This window comes from Marmota marmota, unplaced genomic scaffold (assembly GCF_001458135.2).
Source record: "Marmota marmota marmota unplaced genomic scaffold, marMar, whole genome shotgun sequence".
Classification (NCBI taxonomy): Eukaryota; Metazoa; Chordata; class Mammalia; order Rodentia; family Sciuridae; genus Marmota; species Marmota marmota.
This window is the reverse complement of record NW_026000052.1, coordinates 1,495,366-1,510,102: the sequence shown is the minus strand read 5'-3', so window position 1 is coordinate 1,510,102 and position 14,737 is coordinate 1,495,366. Positions and strand designations below refer to the sequence as shown.

Below are 14,737 nucleotides of genomic sequence, written 5' to 3'. Positions count from 1 at the left end.
AGTCTTGGTAAGTACATACTGCCTTCTCTACTGCAGCATGAAGACAGGCCTACTGGTCACACCAGTCAGGGCCCAAGGCAGCATCACCCCAGACCAGCCTGTGCACTGTGAGGAAGGCCACATCAGCACCCACTCCTCAATCCATATGACACACAAGTCTCCAAGGACACCCTCACAACACCGTGCCTTCATGAATGCACTTTCGTTGCACCCAAAGCAACCAGCAGTATAATTTTGCACTTACAGCTAGGACGCAAAAATGTCACCACAAAGGTAAGTATAATAAAATGCTAATAGGTTACACAATTTCATTCAATTGTGAAGTTCAAATCCTGTTGATCAAATAAATACGAGCTTTCACCATGAGTGATGGCATGTGTCTGTAGTCCCAGATACTTGGGAGGCTGAGGAGGGAGGATCACTTGAGCCCAGGAGTTTGAACAGCATGGGCAACACTGTAAAACCCTATCTCAAAAAAAAAAAAGAGCTTAGGAGGCTGGGAGCACAGCCATTGGAAGAGTATGTGCTTAGCATGCACAGGGCTCTGGGTTTGGTCCCCAGCACCAAAACAAAAATATGAAGTTTCTGAGTGGTGCAGGGCCCCATGGGCTAGTTCAAAGTGATTCTCACCCTTAGCACCTCCAGTACAGGACATTTTCTGCTCTAGGCCCAGCCCTCCTGGGCGGCCAAACTGTCTCCACTGCCATCACCCTGGCCCCTCCTTCCATTCATGCAACCAGAGCCCACAGCCAGGGTGCCAATGTGCCTCCATGGCTCTAGAACCCAATCCTGTCCTCCATGCACTCGGCACCTCCTCCTAACACCCAGTACTGCCCACTGCAGGAGCTAGGGACAGAGGCCTCACTTGGTGAGAGCAGGGTCATCTGCGACACCCTGCCATCCCTGAGACACGGCAGAGCAGCACGCAGAGCTCACGCCCATCCATCAAGCTCTCACCATGGCACTGTGTGGAAGGAGACACCACCAATGTCCTGACAGAGGACCTGCTGCCGTGCCCTCGCAGAGCTGCTGATGCTCCTGGGAGAATGGCTGATCTCTCCTTAGTGCCCAGCACCCAAGCCAACAGGTGGATGCGAGAAGCCCCATGGTCCTAAGCACGGCCATGGCTCACCTTCTTGCGGCCATAGAGCAGCAGCTCTCGGAACCGCTCTGTCTCCTTCTCCAGCGTGCTGGTGCTGGCAGTCTGACTGTCCGTGAGAAACGAGAGCTGGGCCTCACCAGACTCCTCCTCCTGTACCTGCTCCACGGCCTCGTTAGTGAAGTCTATCAGGTTAGCCTCATTGGGTGACTTCCCTGGGAGCCACACCGTCCTGTGGTCACGCAACAGAAGCTCTGCGATGTCTGTTCCCACCACGGTCTACGGGGTGCACAGAGATGGCAGAGAGCCAACTAAAGGCTTTCATATCAACAGAATTGCCAGCAGGATGACAAGACAATCCCCATACAGTCAGGAGAGGGTCCTCGCCAGGTTTCTGCATACCCAATTTTCCCGCTAGGACATAGCCAGAGACACAGTGGGCCCACAGCCCCCTAGGACTGAGCCCTCAGATGATGCCCTCAACTCCTCCTTCCCCAGGTCACGGCTAAGAGGACCCTCCTGAGGGAGCCATGTCACAGCAGGCCTACAACCCAAGCTTGGGATGCAAACAGGGGAACAGATCCTAAGACCAAAGACCAACAAGGACAGGCATGGAAGACTTAAGAAGTAACACACCCCATTCTGTCTGCACAGTAGAATGATGAGATTCCAAAGGAGACTTGCAGACTCTTTGTCCATTAAATTTTCATTCTGCAAACATTTTGTAGCCTTGTTCTGGGCAAAATTAATAACATCCACTTTATGGGTGTCGTCTCTGGAAAAGAGCAAGTGCCAGGTTAAGTGCCAGCAAGGTCAGTGACCTGGGGGCAAGCTTTGCAGCTGTATCGTGCAGAACCTGAGTGATGCTTGACAAGGTACATACTTGCCAAGCGGCCCTGGGAATGAGCGCAGCTCCTCCTGCTCAGGCGTGTGCTGCAGCAAGGTCTGTAATGAGAGGGACATGGGGAGCAGCTTGCACAGGCAGCCCCACCCAGCATGGCACCACACTAGCCCCCACATAGAAAGCAGGTGCTCTCATGGCTGTGACGGGAGTCTGCAAACTTCCTCCTACAGTGAGAACTGATGCAGGTTCCCAGCACGTGACAGGAGAGCCTTCAGGGCTGTAGAGCTGGTTGGTGGCCTTCCCCACCATGGCTTCCCTTACAGTAACCCCCCACCACCATTTGGTCCGTGAAGCACCACATCCATTACAGATAATCAATGATAAAATGAGCATCCCCAAAGTCAAAAGGTGTGATTAAGGACAAAAACTGCACACACAATAAAACCAAGTCCAACCCCAAAAACAGCTGCCTAACACTGCCTTCCAGGAGGAAGAAGCTGCAAACAGAACAGACCCCGAGGACACACATTCCACAGCCACGCTCGTGGAGACACGAGCGGCAATTGATGTCAGACCAGAGGCACACAGAGCTGGCTGAGTCCCTGGTATTACCTCCATGCTGTGGATCTCCACCAGAGCAGGCTGTCCTTCCGAAGGCAGATTGGGGATCACTTTAATGAGCTGACCACCAGGACCAAACCTGGCACAGATGTGAGGCACTGAAAACTTTTCAGGAGAAGTTGGTCTTGATGGAACTACATGTAAATAAATCAGAAAAGAAACAATCAGCTCATCTCTTCTTAGAGTTTTTGCTCCCAAGTCCCCTGACCAGCTCCTTCTCCATCTGTGATGGCCACAGAGCAACCAACGGAAATGGCAGTCAAGCACCTCAAGCAGGAAATGAGGCTTTTAACTCAAGTGAGGCTTTACCCTAGAAAGAGAGGCACTGTTACACCTGACAACTTTACACATATTTCTGTGTGTTTTCAAGACATGGCTTTTAATCGAGGACTCTGGAGAGAAGGTTAGAGTGTGACTCATGGCACAAGTCTGGGAACAGTTCCCTGAGCCTGCACCCCCACAGGGCCAGTGCGGGGGTATGGAGAGCTGCCACCCAAGCTTGGCTAGTGGCTGTTACACTTTAACAACACACACGTAGATGGGCTGGCAGCTCTCAGAGCCAGAGCCACACTGCAATCCAGGGGCCAGGACTGGTCTGTTGCAACAAGCTCTGCCACTCAGGATAGGAGGGGACAGAGGCGTCCTCAGGCTGCAGAGAGCTGAGTGAGCAAGTGCTCATGGATCTCCATCACATTCAGAACTGAGTCCCTCATTCTGGTTCAGAGCTGGCCATCACCCTCTGAACTGCTGAGACAAACCTTGATCCACAGCAGGCCAGCCAGTGTCCGCAGGGTAGCTATACTCTGGAAAGCCATGGGCACTGCCGAAATTGCTGCTGTAGGTGCCATAGGCATAATCGCCGTGAAAGGAGCCTGGGGGAGGCGGGACCTCGAAGGAACCAGTAGTCACATTATGGCTTCTGAAAACCTGACTCTGGGAAAAGAAAGCAACAGGGATAGTGAGTTCCATTGAGGCCAGCAAGGTTGTGGGCACACCATCCAACTACACCAGGGAACTGGGTCCGCAGAACTGCCCACACGCACCTGGTGGGAATGGGAGCTGAGACTGCTGCGGCGGCTGGGCAGACTGTGTGTGCTGCGCAGGCTCCGGGCTGAGTGCTCACTGTGGACGCTGCGCCTATCCACCTCCTCCCCATAAGGGTCTCTGGGGGGCTCAGTGTCATCGTCAAAGCTACCTGTGAAACGAGGGTCGTACCTCCAGTGGTCATCGTATTTCTCAGGCCTAAAGGAAACAGGGGTTAAGGCAGAGAATGGGAGTGAGAAGGGAAACTGGGACACCATGTAATTGCTGGCTCTCACTGCTCCCTGCCCTCCCCTCAATACCAAGGCACACTTCTCATCCTAAAGAATGTTAGTTATAGCAGACCAGGCACAAGAAGCCAGGCCCAAGGTCACACTCAGACCCTGACTACAAGTGTACCTCAAGTGTGGCCCTTTTCTGGGTTGTTGGTCAGACAGACAAGAAAGGACACAAAAAAGAGAGAGCCAGCCCCCTAGTACTCAAGCCACTGGCCAGGCACTACTGCAGGTTGGCTCTCCTTTCATAGCCCAGAGCTGGAAGCACCAGAGAGGTGTGGCCCAGCCTCCCTCTTTGAGACCAAGACTGAAACAGTAGGCAGTGCTCCCCAAAGGCCGGGAACTACAGCTCTCTGGCCAGCTCTGAGGATGGGGGGTGGGTGGGTAAGCATACACCCCAGCATACTATACTGCCAGCCTTCCTGACTCAAGTGCACTTTACCCACCTGTCGCCATAAGCATAGCTTTCCTTCCTGTGTGGGTCATACTCAGCATCATACCAGTACCTTCGGTCCCAAGTGCGGGGATCCCTGAATCTAGAACCGTAGTAGCGATCCCAGCGACCTGGATCTGTAAGTGAGGAATGCAGGGGTCAAAAGAAAGCAAGAGTTCATGGAAGAACTGCACTGTCAAAGGCTGGGGAAGTGCCAGGGCTCTCAAGGAACCACAGCCTCCTTCTGGGATGGGAAGACCCCTCAGTGGCAGCCCTGATTCTGGAGGAGAAGGCTGTGTCCTGCCTGTCTCCATGACACCTCTTGGCAGTCAGCTGGCTGTTCTCTCAATACGAGTGTTTTGCTTTAAAAGAAAATAGTGCTAAAAGACATCTTTATTAATGATTTTGTCATCATTACTACCTTTTTTTTTTTTAATATGGGAATGGGGTCCATGCCTCATGCCATGAGAGCACTCTACCATTGCTCTATCCCCAGAACCAACTGCCACTGTTTAATAGTTAATCCCTGAGTCTAGATTTTACTAGTACTTCTTCCTAACATGACCCAGAAGATTTTAAGAAATAATCTCAATAATAAAAGGTAATTTCAGGCCTATAATCCCAGCTACTCACAAAGTTGAGGCAGGAGGATACAAGCTCAAAGCTAGCCTGGGCAATTTAGCAAAACTGGTCTCAAAGTAAAAAATAAAAAGAGTTGGGGATGTGGCTCAGGGATACAGCACCCATGAGTTGATTTCTCAGTAACCCCCCCAAAATAAAACAATTTCAAAAAGGAACACTATGAACAAACTGGATACGGATGTACCATTTTTGCCAAGTGTGTACAAAATGTCTATTTAAAGCAGGAACACACATTCAAGGAGCAAAACAACCCTTTTGGAAGCAGGAAGGGTGGGTCACGTGGGCACTATCTAGAGGCTGCAGGGCCCTAAAAACACAGGAGTACATGGCTAGGGCAGACGTAACCATCAGGGCTACTAATGGTGGCCATGTGCCACCCAGGCTGCCTGAGGGGTGGCAAAGCATCTCCAGCTGCCATGATAGCACCATCTATGTTCATCACTGCCAAGTGGTAGGCCTTGGGTGGTCTCTGAGCACACAGACATGACTGGTGGGAATGGAGAGCGAGTTTTTATTTAATTTCATTTCATCAGCTCACAGAGTAGTCACAAATGGACAAGACAGCCCAGAATTGCTGATACTGCACTCTTCTAAAACATCAGGGACCACTACCAATACTACAGAGCCCCCTCGGCTGCAGTGAAGACACATGTGCCTTCAGATGCACAGAACTTTCAATGACCTTGGCTCATGGATGAAAACACAAAGAAGTTACTGAAAAGGAAGTCAGCTCCTTTAATCCAGGAAAGCACAGTGCAGACACAGCTGCCCACTAAGGAGCAGCCTTCTGACAACACGGCAGCTAGTGGCTGCAATTCCTCCACATACCTCCGTAATCATACTGGCCCGAGTAGTAATTTGCATAGTAATCACTCTGACTGCTCCATCCACTCTTGGAATTATAGTACCCTTCAGGATATGCTTGCCTGAAAAACACAGAGCTGTTAAAACCACATTACCTAAGACAGCAGTCAATACAAAGTACATAAGATGACATTCATCAAAGTGCTTTGGTTGCCAGATACAGGGGCATGCCTGTAATCCCAGCAACTAGGAAGGCTGAGGCAGGAGGATTTCAAGTTTGAGGCCAGCCTCAGCAACTTAGTGAGATCCTGTCTCAAAATAAAAGCAAATAGCCCCAGGGTTCAATCTCCAGTACCAAAAGAAAGAAAAAAGGATGTTCTGATTAGAAGATCCAAAACAGAGAATGAGATTATGGATTCCCACTATGTGGCTAACTGAAACAGCTCAGCAAATTCACTAACAGGGCTCAGCAAAAGAAAAACAACCCTTTGTGTTCTCAGGGCTTCATCCTGTAAGAGTTCTTGATGTACTAAGGAAAAGGAAAAAGTGCTGGGCCTAAGATCAACCTAAAATGCCAATTTCACTAGCCTTTACAGCAGATCACTAGCCACATGTACTCTCCCTGGCCTGGGGAGCACCGGCTGTGAAGAGCCTGGCATGCATTCCTTTGGATAAACCAAGCCACAACCCTGACTCTATCAGAAAGGTGGGATTCAGCAAATGATCAAGTATAATAGGTTCTGATACTTTCAGGACTCTTAAAAGGACTTAATAGTGTATTTGACTATTCTAACAGCCATTTTTTTTTTTAATGTGGCTTTTCTCATACTCCTTCAGGAGTGTCACTGAGCCACGTCTGACTGCTTGGCTGGCACAGTACCAGTAGCAAGGTCCAGCCATCCATCCCCTTCTACTTGCTCGGCTGCTCAGTCTAGTTGGCCACATGAGATCACATTCGTCTGCAGAGCAGTGGTTCTAGAAAAGTGGCCTGACACAGAGCCAAACCAACAGCATGCCACCTCCTCAGCTGACCTCACCACCTGCCCATCCTTCAGGAAGGACACTGCCACAGAAGACTGTTCTGACCATGCACAGATCCTGCAGCTACCAGCCAACAGGCTGAGGGAATGGCTAACACTGAAGGTAGTTGGCTAACACTCAAGGTAAGCATAACACTATACATGAATGCATGTGCATACACCCTAGCAAGGCTGAGAAGAGGAAATTACCCTCTAGGCTGTGACACAGGGATGAAACCACCCTGTGGATGCCTGGCCTTGCCTGTCCCAGATGTCTGCCAGGGCACAGAGCCCCCTCCTCCCACTTGAAGTTACTTTACAAGTGGTCCTACAGGTGGGCAAGTGGAAGGAACACTGGGAGGTGAGAAGCTCATCCAGCTCTGCTCTCCTCTGTGTGCTCCCTCTGGACTCTAGGAACCACTCTCTCCCCTCACAGGCTCTGAATCAACTCTCTACCACCATGCCCAGCTTCCCAGGTGGCATGGCCTACACAGCAGTGAAAAATCCCTGGAGTTTTCTCACAACCAAGTCTCTATTTTGCAGTGCTAAGGATGGAACCCAGGGGCCTGTGTAGGCTATGCAGTTGCTCCACCACTGAGCTGCACCCCTTGTCCACAATGTCTTGGGAGACAGAAAGCCAATGTCAGTGTCCTCATGCTTTATACAGCACCAGGAATGGCCAGCGACTCATGCCTACATACTGGTGTGTGCCTTTACAACCAGGGGCCCAGGGGCCAGCTAAATGGGCAAAGGTTCACAGGCACAGCATTCTGTTTTCCAAGAAATCACCAGAAAGCCACAAAGGATCAGTATTCAGACACTTCTGAAAGAAAGCACATGTAAAGTGTTGGAGCTTTTGTGCTTTTGGACCACGTTCCTGTACATTGCTAAGTCTACAGCAACACGCCCTGTGACAAAGCCTACTCCTGTGAGGCAAAACTCCTTCACTCTGCCTGACAAGGAACAATGACTGAGCTGAGACGGCACAGTCAGCAGTGACCAGGATCCACTCCCCACTACTTCACTATCTCCGCCAACAACCCTGAGGCATAGAGATCAGAAGCAGTCTCTTGGCTTGAGGACTTTGACCTGCACTTGAGACTTTGACCTGCAGGAAGTTTACTCAGGGAAGGCATGATGCCATGGCTCTTTCTAGATATCTCCTCTGCAACTGCAAAACAGGTAGGGACCACCAGTGTAGGAGACATGCAGGCCAGAGACACTTACAGGCCTTCTGGCAGAGAAGGCCATCAGGCACAGGGCATAGGCTTTCAGGTCCTGCATTTTGGAGCTGCCTGATAGATCCCAGGATTATTCTGTCTCTGTGGCCAGTTCTTCCAGGTGTCTGAAACTCTGGAGAAGTCTGCGCCAATTAAAAATGGCCATAGTTGGGCTGGGGATGTGGCTCAAGCGGTAGCACGCTCGCCTGGCATGCGTGCGGCCCGGGTTCGATCCTCAGCACCACATACAAATAAAGATGTTGTGTCCGCCGAAAAACTAAAAAATAAATAATATTCTCTCTCTCTCTCTCTTTAAAAAAAAAAAAAAAAAAATGGCCATAGTCTAAGAACCCTAATCACCTATCAGCAAACTGCTTGAGCAAGGACCACTTGACAGGAAGAAATCACCAGTCCAGAGGCAGGGAGTGCATGAGTCAGAGGTGGCCAAATACCAGTTGACCAGCTCCACTAGCACTGCATGTGGCAGTGTGTTTAATTTAACTAAAACACACATCTGGCCATCTGGCCATGCTGATGAACATGAATGAACGTGTTAAAAGAGGTTTGCACAATTCTTTACAGATACAGAACTTGGCAATCACTAAATTACCATTACAGCCAGAGACACAAAACACATGAATGGGTGCAAGAGTTTAGTGCTGTGAGGGATGCAGCTCCTACCTGGGAGTGGGCCGGTCGGAGCAGTGACTTGCTCGGGAGCTGGGTCGCTCAGGCTCCGAGTAGCGGTAATTCTCGGTGTAAGCGGGTGCTGAGCTGTCATAGGGCCTGTATCGAGGTTCATACAGGCCGTACATATCCTGTGGGAAGAAGTTTTGGGGACCGTCAGGATTCCAATCAAGAGCAGCCAGTTCCAGCTCTACGCACTCTATAGACAACCACCCTCCAAAAGCAGGGCCGAAGGCAGACTTTCTCATCAAATGAAACCACAAGGCGAAGTTCATATCCCCAGGCAGGCTGCAAGGCCTTCCCCAAACTGACAGCCCAGGCCCCATTCAGGAGATAGCACAGAGGGGCCTGAAGGCTAGTGTGTCAGCAGGCAGCCTGGAAGGGCTGTGCAGACTGCTTGAGGGACTGTGTCTGACCAAGTGTGTGGCCTGCCTCGGCCACCACTCAGTGAGCAACAGAGCCAGGGGTCCTACAACCAAGGGCAGCCTCAAAAAGAGTCTTACAACTTCCTCTAAGAAACTGCCAGCCCTATCACAAAATATTCCGGGCCTCAACCCAGTCACGAAGGAGGGCAGATGCATGAGGAGGGCTTAAAGAGGGTCTGAAGAGAGGCATGTGTAGGTGCCAGCAAATACATCCTCCTGTGTCTGAATATCCCACCTTTGCTGTCACCTGGCAGGTAACATGGAATCGGGGGAAACAGATTCATTCTGACCACCTAGTAGAGATGCGGCAACAAAAGGAAAAAATGGTTTTGGGCCAATGTGCAAATGCCCACACGTACACCACTGGCGATGCTCTAGCCCTGGGAGAGAGAGCAAGCCACAGCCACAGGCAGCCCAACGCTGCTCCCCAGGCCCCTCCCTATCAAGGCCCTCCTGCACAACCGGGGGCCAAGAATTCAGGCAGCACAAGAGTTCAATATTGCCGGGCTCCATATACAGCAGACTGATTTTCAAACTCTCCATAACACAATGCTACCCTTCTGGACAGAGGTGAGGAAAAGTAGATAATAACCACTTGGACTATACTTTTTCAAGCTATCACAGAATTAAACGCAACCTAAAATAAACAACAGTCAGCAGCTAGCAGCACTGCAAAGACAGGAAAGAACAAGTCAGGACCTTCCCCCTCCGCTGTGGAATCACCGCACATTTGAAAGGAGTTATGGAATCCCACCTCTCCCCACTACTCCACACGTGGGTTTTCCTTAATATTTTCATTTGAGGATAACAACTCTCTGGTTATTCCTGTCACTTGTTATATTGGTGTTTTTGTTTAAAACCATGCAAAGCTCCAGAGGCTAGGCTGGCTTCTCAAGTGTGCATCGCAGAGCTCTGACTCTGCAGTAAGCTGACAGGTTCCAGGAAACAAAGGCTCTTTATATCATGTAACCCGGGGACACTGGGTTACACAAAAATACCATAATGCTGGTATTAAACATAATCCAATATTCTAACATTCAACAGGAACCTCTAAGACAGGGCCTGTGCTCATGGCCCAGGAGGACTTTTCTCAGAGGCACTGATTGGGCCTAAATTAAACAGAGAAGTCACCACTGAGGAGGGTTCTACAAGAGGAAGAAACCTGACAGGCCAAAGCGAGGGCAGATAGATGGTTAAACAACTCTACCTGGTAATAGAGGGAGGCCGTCCCAGCCTCTGGAGGGTAGGGCGGCGGGTACTGAGGCGGGCAAGCATCGTACAGTGGCCTGTAGTAGTAGTAGGATGCCAGGTCCTGAGGTGGTGGGCCAAACGCACTTGCAGGTGGGTGCAGCCGTGGCTGCTCTGAACGGACGGCTGCCTGACTTGAGCTGGTGGACACGGCTGACGCACTGGAGGACTGAGGTGGCCGAGGAGGCACCTTCTGACCTGTTTCAGCTGGGGCTGGGCTTGTTGGTGGCTGGGTTGAGTTTTTGGACTGTCCTTGTATGGAGGGGCTTTCTGGATTTGAAGGTTCTGGAAATGCCGCCTGGGGCACATTCTGGAGAGAAGCCTGGGGCTGGGGAGGTGCCAGCTCTGGCTGGGCTCTTTCTATGCCAGCCTGGTCCTGTGCATCTTTCATCACCTGCTGATAGAAACGATCTGGGTTAGGAGCCCCAGGCCCAGGCTGTCTGGGATGACTGGCAATGGCTTGTTGGGAAGCTGGGCCATCAGGATGGGATGGGCTGTACACTCTCACAGGATTTCCCGAAGCTCCACTTAAAGTAAAGTCTAGAGTACCGACAGTTTCTTCCCGATTACTGGAGGAATTTGCCTCATCACTACCAAATACCGAAGTACCATGAGTGGGTGGAACTGACAGCGCAATTGTGCTTCCCGTAGGTCTGCTGACAAACTCAGGAAGGACCTTTGCTGAACTGTGAGCATTCTGACTTTCTGGACGCATACTCTTTGGAACTGGATGGGGTGGTGTTTGAACCAGCAAACTGGCAGGCTGATTAGCAACCATTTCAGAAGACCCAGAACTATGTGGGACATTACTCGGGGTAAGACTGTTTGGCAGAGATAAGCCAGTGACAGCACTTGTTGGAACCCTGGACAAAGCAGCATGTTCTCCAGAATCACCACTGAGAGCCTGGTTGCTTCCTGCGGATTTATCTGCCACCAAAGCATCTCCCCAGGACTGATTCTTCTCATTAGGATTCAGTGAGGACACAGAAAAATTAATAGGCTGAGCCAAATTATAGCTTTGATCAGGCTGGGCGATCAAGATGGGCTGATTCTGCAGAGACTCAGTGGGTGGTGAGGACAGTAAACTCACATAACCAGAACCTGCCTGGGACTGCAGGGTTTCCTCATCCCCCACCTTTGGAGGGTTCTCAAGATTCTCAGAGGCACCAAGGCCAACTCGACTCTGCAAAACACGGGTAGAAGCTGGCTTCCGCAACTGCTGCATAGATACCCCCTCTTCTGGAGGCTGCACAACTGCCGACAGCTGAGGTTTTGCAGGAACATAAAGTGCAGGAGCAGCAGGGGCTAGAAGGACATTGCCACCAAAATCTGGCAGCTCATCTTGTGCCCACAAAGTCGTTGCTGGGCTCTCACACTTTGTGGCCCCCTGGGCCCTGGCTGAGGGCCTCTTCTCAGGTGTTGGGCGCCCAGCATCCAAAGGTGGCCCCACCGTGTGCGGAAGCAAATACCCAGTTTCTGTGGTGGTGGTATGAGGCAGAGAGCAGGCCTGGGGTGCAAACAGTGTCTCCATGTTATCTGGTGGCTGCTCCAGGTTACCTGGGGAGGCATCAGGTGGAGCAGCAGCTGATCTGTGCTGCTTCTGGCAGTCTCGGCTCCCCCTCACTTCACCTACCACGTTGGCACGATCTGCCTCAACCGGTTTTACCCCAACTAAGTGGGATTTTACTGGTTCAAAAGAACTATTTACACTTGTCTGAAATATCCCTGTAGGTTTCGGGGGACTTGGGGTAGAGGGCTGGGACAGGCTGCTCAGGTAATTCTGGTTTCCAGTGGTCTCATCTGTCTCACCTCCTACAGGAGAAGAACCGATTTGCTTAAAAAAGCCTCCTGCAGTTTCATGCTCAGGTTTTCCTACTTCTTGCTGAATGAACGTGCCCACTGGCTCCTGCGATCTGGCTGACCCTGGAAGACTCCTATGGCTTTGGCTGCCATAGCTGGATGACACACTGTCAGATCGTGTGGGATGCAGTGGTGCCTCAGGAGCCTCGAGATTCAGCCCCCCACCTCTGGTGAGGCCCACAGCACTCTGCCTCACAGCTGGTCCGGGAAGGGACCCATGTCGGAACTGGTCACTGGGAGAGGAAGAGTCCAAACTTGCAGGCTCACTTGGCAGAACTTCTTGATTCTGAATGAATTCTAAGTTCTCAACATTTTCACATCGCGAGCTAGTGGCATCATGAGCCCCAGCACTGTCTGCATCACCCCAGGCAACAGAAGCAACACTTTTACTGGTCTGCTTATCATGCTGGATTCCCGCAGAGTGAGAAAAATATGACTGTGTGTCTCCTTCCTGCTGTGTGGCCTCAGTGCTGGGGCCTTTGGGAAAGGCCTGGTAGGTGCCACCAGCTACGTGTGCAGGGGGCAGTGGCTGGCCCAATGCAGGACTGGAGGAGAAATCATCGAAGCCCAACCTCCCAGAGGAGCAGGCTTTTTCAGATGAGAGATTCTCTTCATTTTCTGTCTCTTCTCCTTGGAAAAACATTGAGAGTGCTCCTGAGCCTGTTTCTGGAGGGGACCGACTACTCCTAGCCGCTGAGGGATAGTGCACGTGGTTTTCGGGGCTATTTCCCTGAGTGAGAGGATTGACAATGGCAGGGTCTGGCAAATGCTCTTTATTCACTGCTGGATTCTGTCTGAATTCCTGGCTTGCCCATGTACTCCTGCTTCTGGAATTCTGCCCCAGCGCATGTTCAGGATGCAAGTTACTTGCTGAGTGGTTTCCACTAGGCAGGCGGACTGCTTCATTCCCTCCACCAGCAGCCAAAGGTTCTGGAGGAGACACGAGTGGGCTATGGGACTCCTGGCCAAGACCATGGTGCAGGTTGGAAGGAGCAGGAAAATGGGGAGCACTGGGAGCCTGGGGTCCTATGCTCTGAACAAGTCCTGCTGGGCAGGGGCAGTGGTGCTGATGGGAGGGCTGTGGGCTTCCCCACACTGGTGCCCCCTGACCTGGCATCTGTTGAGGAGGCTGGGAGAATAAAGGGGATGCTGCTGGGGCCACCGCACCATCTTGTGGGGTATACTTATTCAAGGGTTGATCAGGTCCAGACCCACTCCCATGCAGATGGCTCCCATGAGACTGGTCAGGACCCACTCCTGGAATGTAATGAGGTGGATGTGGCAGAGTCTGAACTTCAGGCCCTGAGGTGGAGCCAACCTCCGAATTCCTGTTCATCTCAGGCCCAGGCAGCAGAGAAGAGATGGATGTAGTAGGAAGTAGACTGGCATCTGGCCCAGGCTGTGACAGAGGTCCTGGCAGAGGCTCGTAGGGTCCTTGGGAGCTATCCCCGGCATTTGTGTGAGGCAGAGGCAAACCAGGCCATTGAGAAAATGCTGGGAGGGTTGAGCTATGCAAAACAGGTAGGTCACTTTTAGAGGAACCACCCAATGGTGTATTTTGGAGCGTCTGTCTACTAAAAGCAAACGGATCTGTTACTGGCTGCAATGGGAAACTTATTGGAGTCACTGGTATGTTATTACTGGCTGGTCTCCTGTGAGGGCTGTTAGCCCAGAACATGCTCCGAGGATTCCCAGCCGGAGGAGGTCCAGCCATGCCAGATGGGACTGCCTGGGGTGGTGGCTGCATAATGGACCTCTTGCACAAGGAGATGCTGCTTACAGAGAAGGCAGGGTAGAGTTTCTTCTTAATCTGAGCTGAAAAAGAAAAAAAGGAAAAATAAACATAAAACCCATATGTTCAAAGTCCTGATATCAATCAGAAAAAGTATTTAAAAGAAAAGAATTAAGCATGACTTCAAGTTATTTAAATCCTAAGGATTGTATCTCTCCCATGTACCCACCCCAGCAGAGAAAGTTTGCCCTCAGGAACTGCCCTGGAGAATTCTGGGAGTAGATAAAACAAGGACACTGACAGCCTGGACACTAGCTAGCTGAGAGTTCAGACAGCCCCTGCCCCTCTGCATTCCCTACCTGGCCTGCCCAAGGACTCTCTGGACCCTCACATGCGCTAGACAAGGTGAGCCTGACCTCCAGTCTGACACATAGCCAGAAAATGCCCATTGGTCTTCAACACTCCCCTGTGCACCTCACCAGATGCAGGAAAAGCCAACCCTACTAGTAAGAAAGACAGATTAGGGCTGGGGTTGTAGCTCAGAGGTAGAGAGGTATCCTAGTATGTGTGAGGCATTGGGTTCGATCCTCAGCACCACATATAAATAAAATAAAGATACTGTGTCCACCTGTAACTAAAAAATAAATATTTTTTAAAAAAGNAAGAGCCTGTCTCAAAATAAAAAAGAAAAAGGGATGGGGATATAGCTCAGTGGTTAAGCGCCCCTGGATTCAATACCCAATCTCCCCCCTCCCCAATTTTTATTTAAAAAAATAATAAAACAAAG

The 14,737-nt window shown here is 50.9% G+C and overlaps 1 protein-coding gene across 8 annotated transcripts in view; it reads right to left on the bottom strand.

Moving 5' to 3' along the window:
* Positions 1-14,083, bottom strand: part of Sec16a (SEC16 homolog A, endoplasmic reticulum export factor) — a 29,561-nt gene extending 15,478 nt beyond the window's left edge. Inside the window, exons 1-11 of one of the 8 annotated variants that reach the window (XM_048813316.1) lie at positions 11,464-14,070; positions 10,318-10,752; positions 8,680-8,816; positions 5,784-5,896; positions 4,327-4,450; positions 3,608-3,806; positions 3,323-3,497; positions 2,556-2,698; positions 1,983-2,044; positions 1,736-1,874; positions 1,133-1,378 (exon numbers count right to left, since the gene is read on the bottom strand). In XM_048813316.1, the coding sequence (XP_048669273.1) occupies positions 1,133-1,378; positions 1,736-1,874; positions 1,983-2,044; positions 2,556-2,698; positions 3,323-3,497; positions 3,608-3,806; positions 4,327-4,450; positions 5,784-5,896; positions 8,680-8,816; positions 10,318-10,752; positions 11,464-13,965 (4,275 nt within the window). In that variant the 5' untranslated portion in view covers positions 13,966-14,070. Of the gene's footprint in view, positions 1-1,132; positions 1,379-1,735; positions 1,875-1,982; positions 2,045-2,555; positions 2,699-3,322; positions 3,498-3,607; positions 3,807-4,326; positions 4,451-5,783; positions 5,897-8,679; positions 8,817-10,317 lie in introns of all 8 variants that reach the window. The other 7 variants (XM_048813317.1, XM_048813318.1, XM_048813315.1 and 4 more) reach the window with 7 other exon arrangements.
* Between the last annotated feature and the right edge of the window lie 654 nt (positions 14,084-14,737).